General features: G+C 40.4%; 1 protein-coding gene across 2 annotated transcripts in view; it reads right to left on the reverse strand.

The window, feature by feature from the left end:
- Pde7a (phosphodiesterase 7A) overlaps positions 1-23,826 on the reverse strand; it is an 80,786-nt gene extending 56,960 nt beyond the window's left edge. For both annotated transcript variants that reach the window (XR_016536653.1, XM_090338882.1), the window contains exon 1: positions 23,401-23,826. Coding sequence is in view for 1 of the 2 variants with exons in the window: in XM_090338882.1 (XP_090195008.1) it covers positions 23,401-23,538 (138 nt within the window). In the remaining variant the exon portion in view is untranslated. The remainder of the gene's footprint in view (positions 1-23,400) is intronic.
- Between the last annotated feature and the right edge of the window lie 1,180 nt (positions 23,827-25,006).

Here is a 25,006-nt window from a genome sequence, read left to right on the forward strand (position 1 = left end):
TTCCCTGGAAACAAAACTTGCTCACTGCTTTGAAGATCTTTCTACTTGAAGAGAAAAAGAGGGAAAGTCTTAAAATTTCTTTTTTGAAAGAAAACTTTTTTATTGTTTCTAATTTGCCTCAAAAAACAAAATCCACTGATGAGATCAACAGAGTACTACCACTGAAATAGGACACTGGATAGAAAGAAATAGGTTCAGATCAACTTCAATAATATTGCTGCAATGTCCTAATCAGCAAGTAGAACTGCTAGAATAAATAAGATTAATTCCAAAAATATACATGTAAAAGTATTAACAAATCTACTAAGATCATTTACTACACATATTAGATCAAAGCTGAAAAGTGCTAAACATCTCAATAGATGCTCCGAAGTACATTTTGAACAAAATAATCATTTCCAAATAAATACTTCTTAATAAAGTGTGTGTGTGGGAAAAGTAGATTAAAATTAACACTATTGGCAGGTGATGCACTATTTGCAGGTAAGTATGAAATAAGAAAGGTACTGAAAATTATTAGAAACAAAAATTCGATATATAGCTGATTTACCAAAAAATCAATATCTACATATAATTAGAAAAAATAATAAAAGAAAACATTCCCTTTAAAACTGGCAGCAAATAAAAATAAATCTGGACATAACCCAAATTATAAAAGACTCCAAGATCCCCATGGAAAGATCTCCAAGAAGAGTAGAAAGGGAATTGTAGATTTTAGCAGTAAAGAAGAAGAAGATGAGAATAGCTGCATTGGTCTGGCTCCTCTTAGTTCACGCTATGGGGTCACGGAAGAGAATTTATGAAGGGACTATTTACAGTGTAACTAGGGTAAAGCCTCTAAGGACAAATATAATGAGAAGCTAGAGTAGAGAGATTCCCATAGGTAGTTAGGGAAGAGGACCCTGGTGTATTGGAGGATTATGAAGTGGCACCTCATTCATGAAATCACACAAGTCCACGACCTGCACGAGCATCAGGATATGGACAATGTGTGGCCAGTCCTTTGATGGGCCTCTGGCCAGCCCAGGCTTCTGGGCAATTCATGACCAAGTCCTCACATGGATATGGAATGCCCAGACTCTTAGAGGCTAGCAAAGACAAGGCCAAATCAGTCTGTCCCACCAGTCACTGACAAATCATCCTAAAAAGAAACCCCTGCCCAAAAGTTCCATGAAGACTCCAAGACAGTGGACTGCAACCAACAACGCCCTTTCGGAACCCTTCCTTGTGGTGGGAACTGTGCTTGTCTTTTCTTTCTACATAAACTCCCAATACTTTGCTCTTGCTCTCTGTTGTCTGTGAGTTTCATTCTTCAAATTCTCCGAGGTGAAGGACCCTAATTATATCTGACCAGGACCAACACTAATGAGGACATTCACTATAATAATGGAGGTACCTGGTGAGTATATGGCCTTAGATGGATGAACACAGGATGGAAAACATGCCCCAATCTTTCCCCTTCCCCCACCAGCTCCTCCTTCCCCACTGGCTAAACCCCAACTAGAAGGCAGAGTCAGGAGAGATCAGTGACATACTTCATGAAAGTCAGCCCCCTTAGGCAGAGAGCAACATGGGAGAGAGGAGCATATACATAAAGTAGCAAAAGGAAGTTAGTGTCTTAACTGTTTAGGCCAGGCATACGAGCTTTAATCTTTTAAATTAATCTAGTCTAATAACACCAATCTACAGAAAATTAAAAATTGAAACAATTCTAGCAAAAAATGCCAATGGGATATTTTGTGAATAGTGAATGAAGAGGAGAGTTTCTGATTAATAATTTGTAGTCAACATATTGGAAGAATAGCAGGACACTGTACTACATGTCTATAATTCCAATTACTCAGGAAGTAAAGGTGGAAGAACTGTAGTTAGAAGTCAGCCTTAGTAAAAGCATAAAATCCTATGTAAAAACAAACAAAAATAGAGTTGGAAACAAGGCTCAAATGGTACATTTGCCTCAAAATTATTAAATCTACACACACACACACACAAAGCGTTGAGTAGAGGAGTTAAAAAGAGACTAGTCCTATCAAATATATAAAGATAAACTAGGAATAATTAAGTTTGATTCTACCACATAAAAACTTTGAGAGAACGGATTGCGAAGTCCAGGAATCAATCCAAGTCTGGTGTAGTGGTACATGACTATAATCATAACTATTTAAGAGGCAATGAATGAGAGGACTGTGGTTCAAAGCCAGCCTAAGCAAGAAGTTCGCAAGACCCCCATCTTAATCAATAAACTGGGAAAGGTATTGCACACCTGTGAACTCAGTTCTGCAGGAAGTATAGGTAAGAAGATTAAGGTAACCAGCCAGGCCAAAAGTAAGAGACCCTATCTGAAAAATTACTAAAGCAGCTGGGCCCCAGTGGTTCATGCCTAGCTACTCAGGCTGAGATCTGAGGACTACAGTCCTCCAAAACCAGCTCAAACAAGAAAGTCTATATGAGACTCTTAACTTCAATTAAACCAGAAATAGCACTGTGGCTCAAAGTGGTAGAGCAATAGCCTTGAGCAAAAAGAGCCCAAGGACAGTGCCCAGGCCCCTAATTTAAGCCCCACTTACAGGGGAAAAAAAAAAACTAAAGCCAAAAGGGACTAGATGTGTACCTCAAGTAGCAGAGCAACTGTAGAGTAAGTGAAAGTCCTGGGTTCAAACTCTTAATATTGCCCCCAAATTAAAAGACTAATTGTTTTTAAATATTTTATATAATTGGTCTTTAGTTACTCTGCAAAGCACTGAAATGGTCACTTTAGAAAGTACTCAAGAGAAATAAAATAATGGAGAAAGTCGTGTTTAGCATGTGTTTATAAATATTACAACATATATATTATTATTTTTTGGGGGGGAGAGTTGGTCGTGGGGCTTGATCTTAGGGCCTACATGCTTTCTTTGATTCTCAGATCTCAGCCTCCTGAGTAGCAAGGATTACAGGCGTGAGCCAACAGCACCGAACCGGATTTACAACAAATTATTTAAAGAATGTAAGTTCTACATGGCTGATAAAGTAATGTATGCAACAGCTCATAAATTAATCTTTAAAGGTTAAAATCACAAAAGTTATTCCATTGTAAGCTTCTTCATAATCCCTTTGAGAAAGGTTAAGATTAATTTATGTGGGAGTCCATTAGGTGTCTCCTGTATCTCTACAATCTGCCTGGCATGTGGTTATGCATGGAACCACTTACTGCTCTATTTCCCAGCTCCTCTGTCACCTAGATGTGGCCATGTATCTGAAGTTTCAGTTCAAATGAACAAAAGAGATAGCACAACTTCTTGCTTACAACTTCAACAACGATCTGCCCTGGATTTCTTCTTCTCTCCCACTCAGGTTCAAGTATGATCCAGTGACAACTGACAACCATGAGAAGTAGATCCCTTATTACTTCAAGAAACAGGATCACTTCACTAGCTACTATATCACAGCAAAATAAAATATTATAGAGACTAACACTACAAATCCATATTTGGAAAAAAATTTAAGCCCCCAAATGAAATGTATCAGTGATCACAATTACCTTACGTCTGAAAACAGAGCAAATAAAAATAATACTACGGTGTGGGCCAGAAGTTTGGCCTAGTGGTAGAGTGCTTGCCTAGCATGAAGACCTATGTTCCATTCCTTGATACCACATACAAAGAAAAAGCCAGAAATGGTGCTGTGGCTCATGTGGCAGAGTACTAGGCTTGAGGAAAAAGCCCAAGCAAGGACAGTACTCAAGCCCTGAGTTCAAGCCCCAGGACTGGCAAAATAATAATAATAATAATAATAATAATAATAATGATGGGCCCGGAGTTTGGCCTAGTGGTTAAAGTGCTTGCCTAGCATGCATGAAGACCTGGGTTCAATTCCTCGGTAACACATACATAGAAAAAAAGCCGGAAGTGGTGCTGAGGCTCAAGTGGTAGAGCTCTACTCTTGAGAAAGTCCAAGGACAGTGCTCAGGCCCTGAGCTCAAGCCCAGGACTGACAAAAAAAAAAAAAAATAATAATAATAATAATAATACGGTGATGAGATTTTAGGAAATTCTAATAATATTGTTTAAATTACTTTGACAATTTTAAAACTGCAAATGTTGATTTAAACAACCAAAGCTCCAATTCTTAAAATAGTAAAAAAAAAAGTTTCAAAGAGTTTCAGTCATTTTATTAGCATTCATAACTGCATAAAACATGAACGGATACTCTGGCTAGTATTCTAAATGCTAGATGCTTGTGGAAGCCAGCTGCTTTCATTTTTTGGTCTTCAATTTCCTTTCTCTTACATTCTTTAATAAATGAAGAATTCTATCCATGTTACTCTGGGCACTAACAGCCATGATCCAGTAAGAATAACTCTATATAACGAATTAATTTTTTTTTGAATTAGTGTGTGTGTGTGTGTGTGTGTGTGTGTGTGTGTGTGTGTGTGTGTGCGCGCGCTCACCAGTCCTAGGGCTGGAACCCAAAACTCAGCCACTGTCTGGACTAGCTTTGAACTGGGATCCTCAGATCCAAGCCTCCCGAGTAGCTATGATTATAGGCATGAGACACTAATGTCTGAGCTGTCTTGGCTTATTTTTTTGTTTTTATTTATTTTATTTATTTATTTAGCCAGTCCTGGGCTTGAGCTCAGGGCTTGAGCACTGTCCTTGGACTTTCTCAAGGCTAGAGCTCTACCACTTGAGCCTCAGCACCACTTTTTTCTATATATGTGGTACCGAGGAATCGAACCCAGGTCTTCGTGCATGCTAGGCAAGCACTCTATCACTAGGCCAAACCCCCGGCCCTGTTTTTATTTTTTAAGAGAGAATTCAAAGTTTCAATGTAAGAATATTGGAACCTGTCTCCATAAAAACTTCATTCCTATTTTCATCCAGTAACTTCCCTTAGAAGGATAAGAGTTGCTGGTACTCTGACAAACACAGCTTCTCACAATACAGCAGTTTAAAGTTTGAGATTCCTTCTCTCAAACCACAAAACCATCCCAACTCAAAGAAAGTAATTAAAGCTAAAACACTCATTTTTGTAGTTCTTACACAGCTGAAACCATGTAAGTTCTATAAAATGCAGCTAACTTAAATGTGATTCTGATGATCTCTAAGCCCCTTAATAATGTTTGAAGCAGCAACTTTCTTCATAACTCCATATAATATATATTTATCCAATTATAAAAAGCAAAGAGGTATCCCTGACTGTCTAAATATGTGTCATAAAGTGTTATTGTTTCTATAGTATTATTATTTCTAGAATCCCCTGTGGCTATTCTGTACTTTGAGATGGTGTCAGAACCAAGACATACTCTAGTGAAAAAGACAAACTGGATTGACTGCAAAACAAAATCCCTAAAATATCACTTTTATATCAAATTGATAATGCTTTGGTCATAATGAGCTAAAATAAAATATGCTAAATTTAATTTGACTTTGTAAAATGTGATTACAAGACAAACAAATTATTTATATGGACTCAATGGTTTTATACTTAAATAAGCTGATCTACTCCTACCAAGCAAAATTACATAACCATTCCCACTGAATTTAGTACTCTCTAGCTCCCTATGTTGAAAACAAAAAGGGTGTGTTGACCTAGGGTCATGTCCCACAAATTATTGGAGATAAGGGCTCACGTTAGTCAGTTATTCAACAACAGGGTCAACCTTTACAATAACCAAGGCTACAGGAAAAATCCAAAGACCTTTAATAGTTTTAGAGGTTTGAAAGTTAGCCTTTTTTTTTTTCTTTTTTTTTTTGCCAGTGCTGGGCTAGCACTCAGGACTTGGGCACTGTCCTTGAGCTTCCTCAAGGCTAGCACTCTACCACTTGAACCATTTCTGGCTTTCTTAGTGTGTATGTGGTACCGAGGAATCAAACTCAGGGCTTTGTTCATGCTAGGCAAGCACTACCACTAGGCCATGCTCCCGGCCCTAGCCCTCCTTCTAACAATCTCATTGGAGATCTAAAAGTCAAGGCAGCCATTTCAAGAGGTTCTCCAGAAACCCTTCAGTCATCATTCTAAGTCTTCCAATGCAATATGACACTTCAAAACAGGAATGAATGGATGCCATGACAGGGCATGGGCTGGCATTTGAGGAAGCTGGAGAAAGAAGGGAATGTGGGTAGTATAGAAAACTGGATTCTCAATAGGACTGGGGCCCTGCTAGAATTGGTAACTTTGGTGCACTTTCTAAATTTGCTGAATATTTACTTTGCGTGAGCTAGGTGTACAGAGCTAAACAAACAATGTTCACTGTTAAGGAGCTCATAGTTTAACCAAGCATAATGAAGTCTGGACAGATCAGTGGACAAGGGCAGCTATGCTAAGGGTTAATCCTATGCTACAACCTTGAGGGCTGAGATCAGAATCAGTTAAGAAAGTCAAATAAAGTCAAGGGACAAAACCTCAGGTAAGGTACACTCAAGAGGAGAGGAAGTTACACTTTATGGGAATTTATCCATAAATTGGGTCCTAGAACCTTTTCAAATATTACATACATTTTTGCTGGAGCCACCATTTGGGGGTGAGTAAAAATCATTCACAGCAATCAACAAATTCCAAGGCACTGCTCTCCCAAGTTTTAATGTGTTTGCCTACATACTGCACACACACACGCGTGCCCGCACACACATACACACACACACACACACACACATAGAGCACAGATAGAACATTTAATGTGCTCGTGGCAACATGAACATAATTAGGATCTCAAAAAATCACAATAAGTATTATTTTAGAGTGTTGCTTTACAGTATCCTAACAGTGAAATAAGGAATTAAGAAATATTGCTGATAGGGAAAAGAGAACAAAAAGGCCTACAACACTTTTTTTTTAAGTCCTCAAAGTTACTTCCAGAAATTTTTCTCTGAAAATGAATTCAAAGTAATTCTACTGTGATGCAAAGAAAATAGAACTGAAAATGTTTCCAAATAATCATTATGTTTGTAAGATAAAAGTTCTCTTAAAATTTTAAAGATTTTAGAAACTCTTTGTAAAAGGAGTCCTCTATTCAATTCTTTTTACCATAAAACTAGAAGCATGGCAAAGTTAAAGACTAATTGGCAGAGGAGCCCATGTACCAATCTCCATAACAGGAAGAACAATTCAGCACTTATGCATTTCCCAATCAGCCATCTCCAATGTACTTTTGCAAGCATATTTCCTCCTCTACTCCACATTCCCAGTCATAGAAAAATCTATACTATCATCTTCCTTTTACCATACAATGAATATCTAGCTGAGTAAAAATTTTATTTCAACTATTAAGATGAAAAAAAATCATTATCAAATCCTATGTTGAAGATTAGTTAATATGTATAGATTAAAAAATACTGAAATTGCTCAATAATAAACTAACTTCCATTATCTACATAATTAGAGGCTTCAGACTTACTACATAAAAGTTTGTGATTATAAACAGAGCATCTTTGTATTGAAATTAGAGCAAAAGTATTGGAAGTTTTCCACAAATGTAACAATACTAGTATAAGGGATTTCAAAAACTGATTTAATGGATATGCTAAAAAGTCAACAGAAAATGAGGCAATAAATAGAAACAATTTGTAGAAGACACATAGTAGGTAGTAAGCATATATTATAAGTTTAATGTCAACAAAAGTTCAAGAAGTAAAAACCAGAAAAATATTGATAAGACATTTACATGCTGCTCATAAAGTATAAACTGCTAGCACTTTTCTGGAAGAGCTGATAATATTCTTTGTAATTTTCTAATTATATTAGAAGATGATTTTAAAATAACATTTACATTTAAAAATAATCACTGTACTATTTCATTTCTGTACAGAAAAAATAGTGGTTAAAATTATTCTAACATGTCAACATGGTTATTTCTAGCTAGTAGGGCTATGGATGGTGTTTCTTCTTTTTATTTTTGGTATATTTCATGTATTTTATAACAAGTATATATTAACTCTAATCCAAAATAAATTCAACTTACTTTTTAAAGTTCTGTTTAACAACTATCACCCACTTCTTGTAGAGCAAATAATAACCATTTGCTATTTCTACTCCAAAGGGACAGGGCTCCTATTCTAATTCTGGGTTTGTACTTCCTACTCACCACACGTATCGGCCCCCACATCAGCATAGCACAGTACAGCAGAGAATAGCACAAGAGGAGTTCTGGTTAGAAAGAGATCTAAGTTCAAATCCTAGAAACATCACCTACAGCTGTGTGGCTATGGGCTTCTTAGGTTTCTAATACTCAATGCATTCTTGAGTGACATGTACATAAATCTAGAAATTAAGAGAGGTTCCCAAAGGACTATTTAGAAAGGGGATAAAGAAGAAGGCAAGATTATAGCATGAAAACCATAAAGTATACAATCCAGGATTAATACAAAGGAAAGTTGTGGTGGCCTAAATGAGATAAAAAGAGTAAGTTTCCCATCATTCTCTAGTCCAGAGCCCTTTCTGTGTTGCACGCTAAGGACACAACAGTGATTAGAGGAAGTGCGGCCTCTGTTTCCTGAACACATGCTCTATGGTGGCAGATGTGGCTGATGAGGTGGGGATGGACTCCAGGTAAGAGCCACACAAGGTAGGTAGTATGTGCCACAAACATAGCAAAACACTTTATACCATCATTTTCCTCTTACCATACACTGAAAATACTGAAAAGTCAATATTTGATTACAACCATTAAAATGAAAAAAAAGCATGATAAAATTCTTATGTGGAAGACATTTGTCTTCATATGTGAAAGCTTCTAAAATACTTAAAGAGTTACAGGGGTGGTGGCTCATAACCTATAATCCAACTTAGTCAGGAGGCAAAAATCGAGTGGATTATAGCTGCAAACCAATCCAGCTTAAAAGTTACAAGACATTAAAGCTCAAGAAAAAAGCTGGATATGGTAGCTCATGCCTGTAATCCTAGCTACAACAGAGGCATAAATAGGTGAATTTTGGTCTAGGCCCTTCAGGGCAAAAAATTCAGTTACCTATCTGAAAAACAGCTAAAATAAAAAGGGGTGGAGGTGTTGCTGGGGGGGGGGAGGTAAGATAACTGCGCCTAACAAGTTATAGGCCCTGAATTGAAACCCCAGTACTATAAAAATTACCATAAAAATAAGCTTGACAGCTTTTACAAAAAACAAATGTATTACCACATAATTAAAGAGACTTAAGACTTACTGAAGGTTTCTTGGTATAGACAGAACATCCCTTTATTGAAATTAAGGTGAAAAAAAAATCAAACCTAAATATAAAGCAAATCAAGGTACAGTCATGAAATGAATGGGGGAAGAAGTGTTACTTTAAATAGGAGGACAAAGGAAGTTTCTCCACAAAGATTAAGCTAGGTCTAAATGGCTAGGAACCATGAGAAGCTCTTGAGTGTAAGGGAAGAGCTAATACCATGAGGAAGATGAGAATAACGCTGGCATGTTCACAGACAGCAGAGGCCACTGAAAACAATGGGAAAATACCATGGTTAGCAGGGGCCAGATTATCTGGGCCTCACAACTAAAAGCAGGGGTTTAAATTTTATTTTAACTGGGATAAAAAAAAAACTAACGGATATTTCAACAGATCGAAAAAATCTATCTTTGCTATGTGAATCACTTCTCTTATCTTTGGGAAACAGAATTCTAGTGATAGAAGACTAAATAAACATAGAGCTCTCCAATGATCCAGCAATCCCACTCGTAGGTATTTACCAAATGTCCATAAACAAGGACATTCTAAAGCTACTAGCACAACCATGTTTACTGAAGCATACTTACCATAGCTAAGATGTGGAAACAACCCAGTTGCCCCTCGGTAGATGAACAGATCAAGAAGATGAGGTATTTATACACAATGGAAGTCTATGCTGTATTAAGTGAAGTAAGCCAGACCCAAAGAAACACAGGTACCATATTCTCCCTCGCCTAGGAGTCTCCTAGTGGAGGATCACAATAGCTCAAAAAATATGTAATATGGCCATATAGGATGAGGCTAAGCAAAATGAACTCCAGGATAGGGAAACAAGAGGTTCATCTTTGTGATTGTTGTACTTAATGTACTGCGTAAAGTTATTCCTTTTCTCTTTTTTTCCCCTTATGGTTCATCTCACGTCTTTACCGCATCTGATTTTGGTACCTGGTATAATGTATATATGTTTATTTGTTTATTTGAAATAGGAAAGGGAAGGGGAAAAACAAGATGAATGGGAGGAGGTAGGGGGAAGGAAATGGAGAAAAATATAGGAGGGGGTATCAATCCTTAAGAAGTAATGTACCCAATACCTGACAAATGTTAACTGTAACCCCTCTATACATTTCCATGACAATAAAATACAATTCAAATAAATAGGGCCAAGAGTTTGGCCTAGTGGTAGAGTGCTTGCCAAGCATGCATGAAGACCCAGTTCAATTCCTCAGTACCACATACATAGACAAAGCCAGAAGTGATGCTGTGGCTTAAGTGGTAGAGCTCTAGCCTTGAGAAAGTGCTAGAGCTCAGGCCCTGAGTTCCATTGTTCCTTTTCCTACTAGACCAAACCCCAAGAATGAAAGTAGGAACAATTTTATTATCTTTACAAATCTAGCAGTATCTAGCACCAAAAAGAGTGTAACTATCTGCTCATTTAATTAACACAAAAATTAAGCCAATCAAAGACATTTGTATCAGTTTCCTAGGGCTGCTTGCTACAACACATTACTATTAACTGTGTGGCTTAAAATAACAGAAACTTACTCTCCCAGTTTGTTAGGCTAGTAATCAAAAATGAAAGTGCTGACAGGGCCATCTTCACTTTGAAGGCCTTAGGGTCCTTAGGCCCTTGCCTCTTCTCGGTTCCTGCAATCTCCTGAAGAATTCTTGCACTCACTCCAATCTCGGTCTCCAAGTTCACAAAATGTTCATTCTTGTGTGTGTCTAAATCTTTGGGAGTCCACAGACACCATTTAAGGGTGACCTTCCAACACGATCACCTATGACTCGTAATTTGAGTACATGTAATTTGGCTAGATCTGCAAAGACACTTATTTAAATAAGGTCATATTCTTAAGTTTCTGCTGGATTTGGGTTTTTGATAAAGGCTAGCTATCCCAGTAAGCCATTCATCACCACAATGGAATGATCATGCCATTTTAAAAATGTTCAAGGAAGGTTGAGCAGTCTCAGGTTATCCTTCGACCTCTTCCTTTATCCACCTCTATGATCTCATCTACCATCAGCACACTTGCATTTCCTTTGTTATTAGAGAAGCTATGCCTGTTTTTTAACATTTGCAGTTATCTTCTGACATTTATAGGTTGTGTAGTTTTATTTTCCTACGAATTGGAAGGCAATACTCTTGTTGAAAGTAATTAATTTTTGCATCTAACATTTTTCATTTTAATTTGAGAGTAACTTTAAAAAATATCCACAATGGGGCCGGGAGTTTGGCCTAGTGGTAGAGTGCTTGCCTAGCATGCATGAAGACCTGAGTTTGATTCCTCTGTACCACATACATACAAAATGCTGGAAGTGGCACTGTGGCTCAAATGGTAGAGTGCTAACCTTGAGAAAGCCCACAATGAAGAATTCTCACAATAGGTAAAAATGAAGAAATATTTTAAATTACAAAAAAAAATCTACTTCTTATATACAGCAAACCTATAAAGTTCTGGAGAACTCTGTGTCATGAATAGTATCAATTGTATCCACCAGGTGAAAAGGGCTTCATTCCTAACAGATTTTTTGATGGCTAATTGGAGATAAGAATCTCAAAGATTTTCCTGCCCAGGCTGGTCTTAAATCTTGATTCTGATCTCGTCTCCTGAGTTTCTAGGATTACAAATGAGCCATCAGCATCTAGCACACACTGCTTGCTTTCTTGATTAAAAGTAGTTCCTCCTCCTCCTCCTTCTTTTCCTCCTCCTCCTCCTCCTCCTTCTCCTCCTCCTCCTTTTGCTGATTCTGGGGCTTGAACTCAGGGCTATAGAGCCTACCACTTGAGCCACAGCACCACTTCTGGCTTTTCCTAGGTATGTGGTACCAAGGAATTGAACCTAGGTCTTCATGTATGCTAGGCAAGCACTCTACCACTAGGCCATACTCCTGGCCCCCAAAAGCTATTCTTGTTTCACTGCACATAAGTCATTTTTCAATAAATTAAATATTATTTTTCTAAATGGCACATTATTTTTTCAATAAAGTTGCTTTGTCTTTAATAATGTTATATATTTTATAATATATATTACTAGACACAAAGCAAATTCATTGTATACATACACACATATATACATACACATACAGATACATTATACACACACACACACACACACACACACACACACACACAGTTTTTGGTGCCATCCTGGGGCATATACTCAGGGACTGGGCACTATCCCTTAACTTTTTTCTCAAAGCTAGTGCTTTATCATTTGCAACACAACTCTCCACCTTTTTTTTGCGTGGTGAGGGTAGCGGGGAGACAGTTCATTGGAGAAAAGAGTCCCATAAACTTTCTTGCCTGGGATGGCTTTAAATCATGAGCTGATTATATTTTAATTAGAAGTAACTCAGATATTTTTAGAATTGTTTGTACTCTTTTTCAAATAATCACTGGTATATAAACAGATACTCTGATGGATTAAAGACCTGCCATTCAATGGAATAATGCTCCCTAAAGAAGGATTGCTACTTAAAAGAAATCTCACAAGTCAATCCTATCACAAGGAAGCAGGGGATAGAATGAAAACAACAACAGATTAAAATCTGGCAGGGCTAAATTTACAGACACAACTTCTCCACTTTGTAATTGGGTGACCTTAGCCAAATCACCTCCTCAGCCTCAACCACTAAAACTTACCATCATTTCCCACTCAGTAGGTGGCCCCCATCACATGGGTACACTGGCAGTCTTGGAAGCTGGAGGAAGTTCCCATCAATGGCAAGTGGACAAGGGGGTTCAAAAAGGCAGCTCAGACTGGGTGCAGGGGGTTCAAGCGTGTAATCCTAGCTACTCAGCAAGCTGGGGTATAAAAGGAGCAAGATCTGAAGCCAGCCCAGGCAGGAAAGTCTGTGAAACTCTTATCTCTGATTAACCACTAAAAAGCTGGTAGTGGAGTTATGGGCCATGTAGTAGGGGGTAGCCTTGAGGGAAAAAAATCTCAGAGACAGTGTCCAGACTCTGAGTTCAAGTCCGGGGAGCGGCACTAAACAAACAAATAAGTAAATACAGGCAGTTCACAGTAAAGAATGAAAAGCACCTCATTTCCTTGAACCTCTTTGCAGACTTGCTGAAGTCCTTGGAAGGACTGGAAGCAACAAGAAAGGAACGCCAGAGTTACACTGCCAGTTAGGAACAAAGTGCGAACGTGAACAGCTGTGTTTCCCTTCACAAGACTGAGAGAAACAGTAGGCAAATAACAGCCACTCCAGAAAAGAAAGCCCACTCCCCTTCAATCCAGTCAGGTAATTCTCTCAAGGAACTTGTATTCGCTGCATGGAGACTTCTGCACCCTTGATACAAGTCAGTTGGGATAAGCACAGTCTTAGGAAGGCTGGAAGAGAACAGCATTGTATGTCCAGAGTTCTCTCTTCAGTACTGCCCACATGCTTCCTGAACAAAACTGATCACTTTTTCAACCTGAACTTCTGGTGATGTGCCTCTCTATGTATCCCTTCACTGCCAGGTGACTAAGTTCTCCTGCTAACTTTTATTTTCTGCCACTGTCCCCACCCTTATTCTCCACCCAAGAATTGCCCCTTTTAATTGTTGCCTGCTGTCTGACTTAGCCAAGACACCTAAATCCCTACTCTACTATGCAACAGTTGGCAAACTTCTGTAAAATGCGTAATAGTAAATATTTTAGACTTTGTGGTCTCTTTATCATCGTCAGTTCTGTTGTTGACCAAAAGCAATCATAAGCAAGAAAAAGAAAACTTGAGAATGGATATATTTAAATGGTTTCTTTCAAGCATAAATATTCTGACTCTATTCCTGAAGAAGACCTACAGAGAAGTTTATTTATTTAAACAAGAAAAAAGGCAGAGACACATGACTGTAATTCTACCACTAAACTGAGGACCAAGGCAGGAAAATAGTTAAAAGGTCCACTTGGATCATAGAGGAAGCACTTGTTTCAAAGCAAACAGGTAAAATTAAAAAAAAAACTGGAAAAAAAGGATAAGATGTTCAGCTACAGAAAATGGTAAAATATTCAGGGAGAATACAGAAAGACAGTAGTCCACAGATTAATTATGTCGTACTTTTTTCTGTAGGCATGAGCATCGAGAGTTTCAGGGAGTTATTAGGTTCTCCATCTGCACCATTTTCTAGAACCGTTAAGCCAACACACCATGCTGCCTTTCCTTTATCTCCTCTCTTATCCCCTTCATTTTGTTCTTCTTGACTGCTTGGTAGAGTTCATCTTAATGCTCATATTTTTTGAAACTTATTGTGTAGTACTATCTTTAGCTCTGGAAAGCAAAAGGGATTGTTCAAAAGATTCACAAGGAAACACTGGATACCAAATTTTTTTTTTAAATGTTAAGGTGTCAGCAATTACAAAAACAGAAGGAGAATCAAATCCAGTTGCTATCTGACAAAGCATTAAAATTATTGATGATGGATGGCTTTGTTTCATGAATCCAACTCAGAAAAAAGAGTGGTGCCTAGTAGGAAGTCTTCAAGTCAGGGAGAAGAAGTCCTTAAAGAGACAGTGGGGCAGGTCTCTACCCCCTCTCTTCCCAGCCATGTGACACTACCCTGCCAACCCAAACAGCAACTAGGCAATTGACTGTAAGCTGAAATCTCTGAAGCTACCAGCTAAAATAAGCCATTTAGTTCCTTGTCTTGGCAGAAAACTAATACACTTGGAATATTAAAGTAAAAGATCATTAGAATCACTGCCTTTTCCTTATTTCCTAAAGATAAATAAAAGTGAATGAAGTTAACAAAATCAGCTTCATCTGTATCACTGAATATACATTTCTGACAAAGTTTATTTTGGTACTTATTAAAAACCTTTTAGTTAACATTCATTGTTTTGATTGTTGCCTGGTCATGACTGCACTGATAATTCAGGCCAAATAAATAACTTTGCTACAGAGATTAATGGACAAAGATCTTAGTATTTTTAAAGTTTTATTGTATACACAGAATTTAGAACAGTGGCTTACACATGTAATCCTAGCTACTCAGGAGGCTGGGATCTGAGGATCACAGTTTGAAGCCAGGCAGGGTAGAAAAGCCCATGAAACTCTTATCTCCAAATAAACTACCCAGAAAAAGTCTGAAGTGGCACTGTGGTTCAAGTGGTAGAGTACTAGCTTTCAGCAAAAGGAGCTCAGGGGCAGTACCTAGAGTTCAAGCCTCATGACAGGCAAACAAACAAACAAAAACCCATAAAATAAAGTTCTTTTAATTCTTTTCTACTCAATTCATCAATTAGTTTACTTTGGTTTCTGAAAAATACAACAGCATGATTGAACGTTTTCAAATATAAGAGAACTTGGTGGAAGCTTAATAACAATATTTATGAAAAGTAAAATGAAAAGAAGTTCAAACAACAAAAGAGTTCAAAGAGAAAGAGAAAAATTTTTCACCAAGTAGGAGATACTCCCAAAACAGAAACAAAAGTATTATTACTAGTACTGAAGCAACAGTACTACATCTTCATTAAGTACCATCTTCTAAATGCTTTTACAGTTCTGAGGAAAGTTTGGTCTATCCAAAATCCTAAATACTGCAGATTTGATGAGTTATCCAATTGAAGATTCGTTTATCTTCCCCATATTCTGTCCTGCCTTGCCCTACCCAGGTTACCTTTTCCTCTAGTTATTATCTTCTGAAAACAAACAGCCATCTCCACCAGTAGGTGGAGGCCTAGAGCAGCAATCCAAAATTACTGCTAAAAGAAAATTATAACCAGGAGATACTTTCTGAAGTCAACCACATAATGAGTAGCACATAGAGGATAGTGTGGACAGAAAACCACGGCCTATCTGCGCAGGCCCCTGAATCAGCCTCCGTAGGAAAGTTTGTAAAGAAATAACAATATCAATTTGGAAAGAATATACAATTAAAAATTGATGCTGGAACTATTCACAATAACCAAGTTATAGAAATAGCCCAGATGCCCTACAATAAATCAATAAAATGTGGTATATATATATATATATATAACGAAATTTTACTCACCCATTAGAAAGAATAAGCTTACGCATTTGTAGAAAATGGACCTAGAACAAATCATGCTAAGTGACGTAGGTCAAGCTCAGAGAGACAAATGGCATGTTTTCTCATATGTGGACACTAGATATAAAATATAAGTAAGCATGATAACCTAGAGAGGACGATAGGCCTTCACAAACAGACTAGGGGAAGACCACAAAGGTATAACTTCTCTGAACATTCAAAATACTATTTATCAAAACAAACTCTAAGAAACAGAAATCTGGTTTGTTTTTTTGTTGTTGTTGTTAGTTATTGGTGGTGGTGGTGTTTGTTTATGCTTTGGATTTTTTTTTCTTTGGGTAAAAGGGGGGGCACAGAAAGGGAAAGAAGAAAGGTGGACAAATGCCCTCATACGATTCAGTATACATACACTATGTGGAAAATGACCCAGGCATCTTGTGGGCAGGGCTAGGAGGCTGAAATGGAGAAAGCGAAGGAAGGGGTAACTGTCCAAAAGAGAAGCACACTCATTTCCTGACTTATGAAATGATAATGCTTCTGGATAATACCTTAATAATAACAAGAAAATTATTATTTAAGAATAACATGAAGGGAAAAAAATTGATTCTGGACATACAAAAGTCCTTACAAATAAGTACAGGATATGAAAAGAAAATGTTACAAAAGAAATACAAATCACAAAGCAAGACTTCGGAAAGAATACACTCTTGCTTATTCTAATTTTAAATAAACTCAAGGACAGTGCATTTATTATAATAGCAAAATATTTATAAGCTAATATCTGGTAGTGTATGACTTCAGGAAAAATACCATTAATCTTGGTATTATATAAGGACAATGCCTTTTCAGAAAGTTAAAAAAAATCATTTTTTACCTCTTGATCCAAGCTAGTGATCTGAAAGGTTAAACACAATTGGAGTTATTTCATAAGTCATTTTGTACATAAAGAAAAACCAAAGACACAAATGTTCAACATTTGGAGAAATGCAAGCTACTATCTCTGTAATAAGCACTAATGATCTATGTTTTCTCTTTCAATATAATGGTCATTAACCATATATATGTAGTTATTTAAATAAAATTGAACTCCTTAGTCATTCCGGCCTCTCCTTCCCTACCTTGTAGTCCTGGGCTTGAACTCAAGGCCTGAGCACTCAAGTCTAGAGCTCTACCACTTGAGCCTCAGCACCACTTCCAGCTTTTTTCTATGTATGTGGTACCGAGGAATTAGACCTCAGTCTTCGTGCATGCTAGGCAAGTACTTTACCACTAGGCCAAATTCCCAGCCCCAGTCTCTTCTTTTTTTGTGTCAATACTGGAGCTTCAGCTTATCGTCTGATGCTTTACCCTTTGAGCAACACTTGCATTTCCATCTTTTTGCTGGTTAATTGCAGGCAAAAGTCTCTCAGATTTGTCTGCCCAGGCTAGCTTGGAACCACAATCTTCAGATCTCAGCCTCCTGAGTAGCCACCAGCACCTGGCTGCCAGCCACATTTTAATGACCATGATCTACATATGGCTAGTGACTACTATAGTGGATACTGTGGAGAAGATGCAGTCATTCCACAAGGTACTATCTGTGTAGTGTGAAGCTTTATCTCCACAGGCCATCCATCCTCTCTTCCTCCCACTACACTCACCAATTTGTCTAGAAACATCTTCTTAACCCTCAGCTACTACACGAATCCTCCTCCAATCTATTCCAGAAAGTTAGGTGTTATTTCCTTGCAGTTGATCACACCTCGGGAACTCTAATACTATAATTATTCCAAATATAATCCTCCAAAATCCTGAAAGCTTCTTGAATAAAGAACCAGCTTTTATCCAAATGTTTTTGGTTGTTGTTTGTTTTTTTAGATATTTTAGGGGAGCGGGTAATACTGGGTAAAATTCAAGATTCAAGACTAGCTGCAGGCATTCTACCAACTGAGCCTTGTCCCCTTTTGCTTCCCACATTTTTCAAATAAGATCTCAGTTTTTATTCAGACTAGCCTGGTCCACAATCCTCCTGTTGACACTTCTTGTGTAGCTAAGATGAGATGTGTGTGCCAAAATGCCCAACTTTTTACTGTTTGAGATGGAGTCTTAGAAACTTTTTGCCTGGCTAATCTTAAACGAAAGCCTTATATGTATGTAGGATTATAAGTGTGAGACATCACTCATGGCTATTTTTGTTTTATTTGGGGTAGGGTATTGATCTATAGCTCAGGCTAGCCTCAAACTCCCAATCCTCCTACCTCCATCTTCCAAGTTCTGTGATCACAGGCATGAAAAACTGCCAGCTTCAAAGATTTTTAATTGTCCTTAATACATGGAGGACCCTGAAAAGTTTGCATATATTGTGAGCAGTAACAAACACAATTACAGACACAATGATTATGACTAGAAAATATTTGTGTGTAAGGTAGGGTAAAACATACAAAGGAAAACTTGGTTAGAATGGTAGACTCAAATGGATTCTTGTTTTGATATTTTTTCCTTTTCATGATACTGCAAACCAGGTCATTTATTATACGTCCAAGTGCCTTACCATTCAGCTACATCTCCAAGTGGGGATTTTGTTGTTATTTCTTGCAGTACTAAAATCTGAGTTCAGGGCCTCATACTTGGTAGACTGACATTCTTGTCACTTGAGCCACTTGACCAGCTCTTTTTGCATTGGTTATTTTTTGAGACAGCATCTCAGGACTGCCATCCTATTTGTGTTTTCCTTCACCACTTGGGATGATACTTCCATGCCTCCATGTTCAGCAACTGGTCACAAAGAATTTCACCAACTATTCTATTGCTCAGGTGGGCCTTGAACTACAATGCTTTGATCCCCACTTCCCAAACAGCTAGAATGATAGATTTGGGCCATCACACACATCTTGGGGATATGAATTCTTTACATTTTCTTAACATTGAATACAAGTAGCCTACAGATGTTTTATAAGAAAATATTGGTGGAAGCGTATGGTAAAATATGTCTTCTTCAAAGACAGGTTTTAAGCTGGGTGCTAGTGATCCATGCCTGTAATCCTAGCTAGTCAAAAAACTGATATAAACCAGCCTGTGCAGGAAAATCCAAAAGACTTATTTCTAAATAACCAGCAAAAACTAGAGGAGGAGGTATAGCTGAAGTGGTAGAAGATCAGCCTTGAGCAAAACAGCTAAGCCAAGAGCTTGACAAGGCCTGTGTTCAAGCCCCAATAACAGTACAAAGTAAATTCTTTAAGATTCTAAATTAAAACAACCTATATTTTAATGATATATTTTCAAACTTAAATCTTAAAATTTTATCCTGGATATTTGTTCCTTATATACAAAAGAAATGGACTGAAATAACCATATCAATAGAGTAGTGCCCTGCAATTCCCACAAATATATGAATCCAGTTTTCACAACTATCCATGCAAAACACCAGTGGTGAACAAGCCATCATTTCTGCCTTTTTAACAGTCTTCTTAAAGCAGAATTTAATTCTGAAAAGCAAAAATTTTAACTCAGCTATCAACTATAGACATCCAAAAATGGCAAAGAACAGGATTCACTACTCTAATAAATCAAGAAACTCCTAACACCCACATGAAAAGGTACTGTACGAACTGACTTAAAACAAAATGTCAATGCCTTAGTTCTGAGAATAACTAGTGTTGCACATAAATGAATTTTCTGGACCACTCGAGTTTGTCCATTTAAGTAAGTTCCAACATCCTTAAACTGCCAAGAAAATCTGTTACAAACAAACATACAAATCCTCAACTTTTAAAAACAGAGTCTGCGGGGCATTATTTTGACCAGTAAAGACTTTGTTATACAACAGTTAAGTCCCTAAGTGAAATATCCGTAGGGTGACTTTTAAATTTTGTTGGCTTAGTTGTTTTTCTTCCCATCCCAGGCTTTGGTGTGTCTGCTGTCAACTTCGGTCTCTATCAGTGACAACAGCTTGTGGCTGCCTACAATTCCACTTCAAATTTTCTGTTATTTAGAAAATTTTTCTAAAATCTCACAGGCTTTGCGAGGATCTCCAAAACTACCTTGGTTGTTCAGCGTCTTCTGCTTAGTTTCTGGATCTATTAGTCTGATGCTAAACCAAATTTTGAATAACTGTGCCACTGCTCTTTTACTTACATTGATTTCATACTTAAAACTAATGCCATTCAGAGGTGGTTTCATTACCTATGCTAGCTGCGAGCATACTTTAAAACAGAAAAACTCTAATTAAAAAAATGTTTGGTTTAGTTCAGGGAAAGAGGTGTTTCTGCAGAGGGCTTGAACTCAGGATCAAGGCTTTGTCCTTTAGCTTTTTTGCTCAATGCTGGCACTTTACCACTTGCATCACAACTCCACTTCTGGTTTCTTGGTGGTTAATTAGAGACAGGACTCTCATGGACTCCCTACTTGGGCTGTCTTTGAACATGGACACTCAGATCTCTACCTCCTGAGAACTTAAGGTATGCCACTGGAACCTGGCTGTTTAATGTGGTGTTTGGGAGATTTTTTTTTTTTTTAAAGAAAAACAATTAGGGCCAGGAGTTTGGTCTAGTGGTTAAAGTGCTTGCCTAGCATGCATGAAGACCCGGGTTTGATTCCTCGGTACCACATACATAGAAAAAAGCCGGAAGTGGTGCTGAGGCTCAAGTGGTAGAGCTCTAGTCTTGAGAAAGTCCAAGGACAAGGCTCAGGCCCTGAGCTCAAGCCCAGGACTGGCAAAAACAAACAAACAAACAAACAATTATATGACTACTTACAATTACAGAATCATATACACATTGATAATTATTTTTAGTCTTAGGAACTAATAAATATTGAATAGTAAAGAAAGGTTTTGATGTAAACAAATAGTTTATAGAGATCTAAAGAAAGAATAAAGGAGGAATAGAATCTATTATAAACTCCTATTTACTCCACCAAAGAAATCAGTATCAACACACACTTTACTACTGAATGATACACAAAGCCTTAATCCACTCATCTCATCGCCCTAGTAAGCTTATCATTATAGTAGCACTGAATAATGTTAATTATTCATGTTAATTCACAAAAATTTCTTTCCAAAGTTTAGTTAGGGGTTTAGAAACCAAAAGAGTATTAAGAGATAGTAAAATACGGACTAACATATAAATATGGTATATTTGCCTTATGTACTGCAATTATATTTTCAAAATTCCATTACTCACTTAAATCTAGGAAATGAGTCAAGAAATAATGGAGCTTAAAGTTGGTCTCTGCGGATTAATTAACACATCAGGTAAAACCCTTGGGCTCAACTTGTTTTAAATCCCTTGGAATCTTCTCTCTCATTCATTTTTTTTTCCTCAGGGAGCACAAAAACACTATACATATTTTACAGCTCTATAAATATCAGTGACTGTCATTGTTTAGATCCAACTGTAAGTGGGTATTAGTTATGTCTGCTGATCTGAGAATGAAAAACAGTGTTTAAAAGTAAAAAAGTTACTACCATTAAAAACCTGTTCAGTGGTACCTTAGTATCCTTTCAACACGAGAACCTGAAAATGCTTTAAGCAACACTGAAAATGCAGATCACAGATCCATCCTTCAAAAGTAACAGCATTGTTCAAAATACCACTTAATATTTTAATTATTTTCACAAGTCTACATGGACTCCATTAGCATGCCATCTTGTGCTGTGAAAGAAGTATGGTTTTAAATGAAAAGAACTCAAACTCAAATAGAAGCTTCTACAATGTAGGCCAAAAAAAGAGTAAAAGACAAGTTATACTTAGTGAACAATCATTACAAATAACATCTCTACAAGGTGCTGTCCATAACTTGCTCAAGATACTTGCAATGTAACTGGGGCTGGGAGTGTGGCCTAGTGGTAGAGTGCTAGCCCTAAGTTGGAGTCCTCAATAGACTCACATAAACAGAAAAAGCTGGAAGTGGTGCTGTGGCTCAAGTGGTAGAGTGGTAGCCTTAAGCAAAAAAAAAAAAAAGGCTCAAGGACAATACCCAAGCCCTGAGTTCAGAGTTCAGGCCCCAGGACTGGCACAAAGAAAAAAGGAAAGAAAAATACACTCCCATTGAAGGCATGAATGTCAAAAGTATATCTGAGTTGAAAAGGGTTAGGGATGTAGCTAAGTGGCACATCACTTACCTAGAACGCACAAAGCCCCTGATTACAACTCCAGTACCAAAAATGACAAAAAGTGGCTGTGAGTCCTGACAGTGTAGCTTATGGTTTGTGCTTATAGTCCCGCTACTCAGGAGGCTGAGGTAGGAAGATCAGAAGTTCAAGGCTAGCCTGGGCAATTCGGCAAAGCCTAACCTTAAAAAAACTAGTTAGGCCCTGTGGTAGAACCTTGCCTTGCATGCTCTAGGCTCCAAGTGAGAGTGAGGCATGCTACAGACCCCATTAACACCCTTCTCCCCAAAGCCAGAACTCGTGGCTGCAGGCAAGAAAGTGCATTCAGTTCAAATGCAAACCAAGTAAAATTCATTTTTTTGCCTCTGCACTCCAAATCTGGTTGGCAATCAAGGCGAGAAAACTATGGATTTGGGTCAAGGGCATCATTATGGGGAGGGGAAGAAAGAACCTACAGAAATTCTCAAGAGCAACTGGTATTTGGACCACTGAAGCAAGTCTTCCTGTGAATGCCCATCAAATTCGTGGCTATCAACTTTGTCACGGCAGCCTTGGTTCTCTGCTTAGGGCCTATCCGCAGAAACGCAAGAGTGGGAGAAGCCCACAACGGGACCTCTGGGCCTATTGTTCAGCAAACCTGCAGGACCCACGGAGCTCCGCCGGGCGCGCGGGAGCGGGCGCCCAGAACCCGAGCCCCGCACAGGTGTGTGCGTGGTATACCAGACTGGGGGGGGGGAGTGGAGGGAGGAAGGATGGGGAGGACTAGCAGATGTCCGGGGTGGGGGTGAACAGGTGTGCTCCACATCTTAGCTTAGGAAAAGGGCCCAACTTCCCCGACCGAGTCGCGGAGAGAGCGGCGGAGGACAAAGTCATTCCAGAGGCGTAAACCGCTGGGCACCGAGTGAAGGGCCTGGGAGGGTCTCGAGGGTTTCCACCGGATTAAGAGGGGAAGAAGAGGCCGGAGGACGGAGGGTGCGCTGCCACAGGATGAAAAGAAAAGGCTTTCGGATCGACGGACCCACCCCGAGCCCCCCAAACAATGGACCAGGCTGGGGCTGGCTGGGGTGCGCGGCATCGGCTTGGAGAGCCGTGGAGGTGAAGCTGGGTGGGCGGAGGGAAACAAAAGAGACCCTCCCTCCCCAATTTGTGGGGCTCCTTCCCGGGGTTGGGGTGGGTGGAGAAGCGGCGATTACCTGCGAGAGCTGCCGGGGATTGGGGCAGCCGAAGAGCGCGGAGCTGGAGCTGAAGCTGATGGCCCCTCGGCGGCTGAGGACGTGCTGGGGGACCGGCCTGTCCAGGGGCAGCACCGGCAGCTGGTAGCATACTTCCATTGAATACGCCCGCCCTGCCTCCGCCCGGCGCCCGCCCAGCCGCGGCCGCCGGCCCCTGCGCTGGGAGGGGGCCGCGGCTCGGGGACACCGGGCCGAGGCGGGGGCAGGGCGGGCGGGCGCCGACCCCGGACCGGGAAGCCGCGTTCGAGTCTCCCCTCGCCTCAACCCTCCGCCTCGGTTCTCCGCGGGAAGACGCAGCCGCGGCGCCAGTGACCAAGATCCGTGCACGCCCCGACTCCGGAGCGAGCAGGACGGGGCTGCAAGCAGGGAAGCACCGGCAAAGTCGGAGAGGGGAGCCCCGCCACCCCAGGGACTGGTCGGGCGGGAGGCGCGGATCTGGAGACCGCCGAGCAGCCGCGGAGGGCGAACCGAGCAGAGCGCTGCACGACAGGATGGCTGGAGGCAGCGGCCAGCTCCCGGGCGCGCGGGACCAGCGACCAGCTCCGGCCGCCGCCACCGCCGCCGCCGCCGCCGCGGAGCCCGGCCCCTCCCCTCCCGCCCGCCCCTCCCCCGAGCCTGACTTCACTCCGCCGCCCGCGCGAGCCCGGCGTAATTCACACTTTGCAGCCGCGGACCCTGCGCCAACCACGGCCGCCGCCACTTTGACGTCACGACGCCGCGCCGCAGGCCCAGCGCCCCGCGCCGCCGCCGCCGCCGCCGCAGCGCCGGGGGATCAGCGCTCGCCGCCAGGGCGCCGACGACCTTCGCCGCGGCCGCCGCCCCGCACGCCCTCCGGCTCTCCGCAGCCCCAGACGCGTGCGCTCGGGGTCCCGCAGTGTGAGGAGGGGGACGATCCCCGTCGACGTTAAACTCGGGCTCCAGAGCTCTGAGGGGGCGGGGTGGGCTCGGCCTGCGCGGGAGCGCGCGCCATCTAGGCCTGCGGAACCCAGAAACCCCAAGCCCGGGGGCCCCGCCGGCTCTCCTTTGCAGAACCCCCGCTTCGCGGGGCTTCGCCGGGGACCGCTGCGGCAGTGACGTCAAGGCCTGGAGGGCTCCGTCCTCCCGCGACGTCACTGCCCGGCCCCTGGCGAGCCGGGCCCGGCTCGGGCTGGCAGGTGAGGCCCTAGGCCGCGGGGGCTGCAGGGTGGAGTGGGGAGTGGAGAACTCATTAGAATGAGGGGGATGGCGGTGGGGGTGCTCTGCATGGAGAGAAAAAGGAAGAGGAAAAAAAGACTGGGAACAAGAAAAGGGATGATACTAAGACAAAGCAAAACGGAGACTGCATGCCTTTCTAACTGAAAGTGTGCTCCTAGCTTTGGGTGTTGAGAAAGCCAGAGAGTAGAGTTCTTGGTTTGTCAGGCAAACTGAATGTGTGATTTGCTCATCTGTCACATTTCTCTCTTAGCCATCCAAGCTTTTTAATTAGAAGGGATTGTTTATACCGCCTTCCATCCTTCTAGTATTTCAGCCTGAAGAAACTCCCCTGCTGGCAAAACTGATTTAACTCAGTTCTCAGAACATCCAGTCT

Source organism: Megascapheus bottae, chromosome 9 (genome assembly GCF_031878675.1).
Source record: "Megascapheus bottae isolate mThoBot1 chromosome 9, mThoBot2.hap1, whole genome shotgun sequence".
Classification (NCBI taxonomy): Eukaryota; Metazoa; Chordata; class Mammalia; order Rodentia; family Geomyidae; genus Megascapheus; species Megascapheus bottae.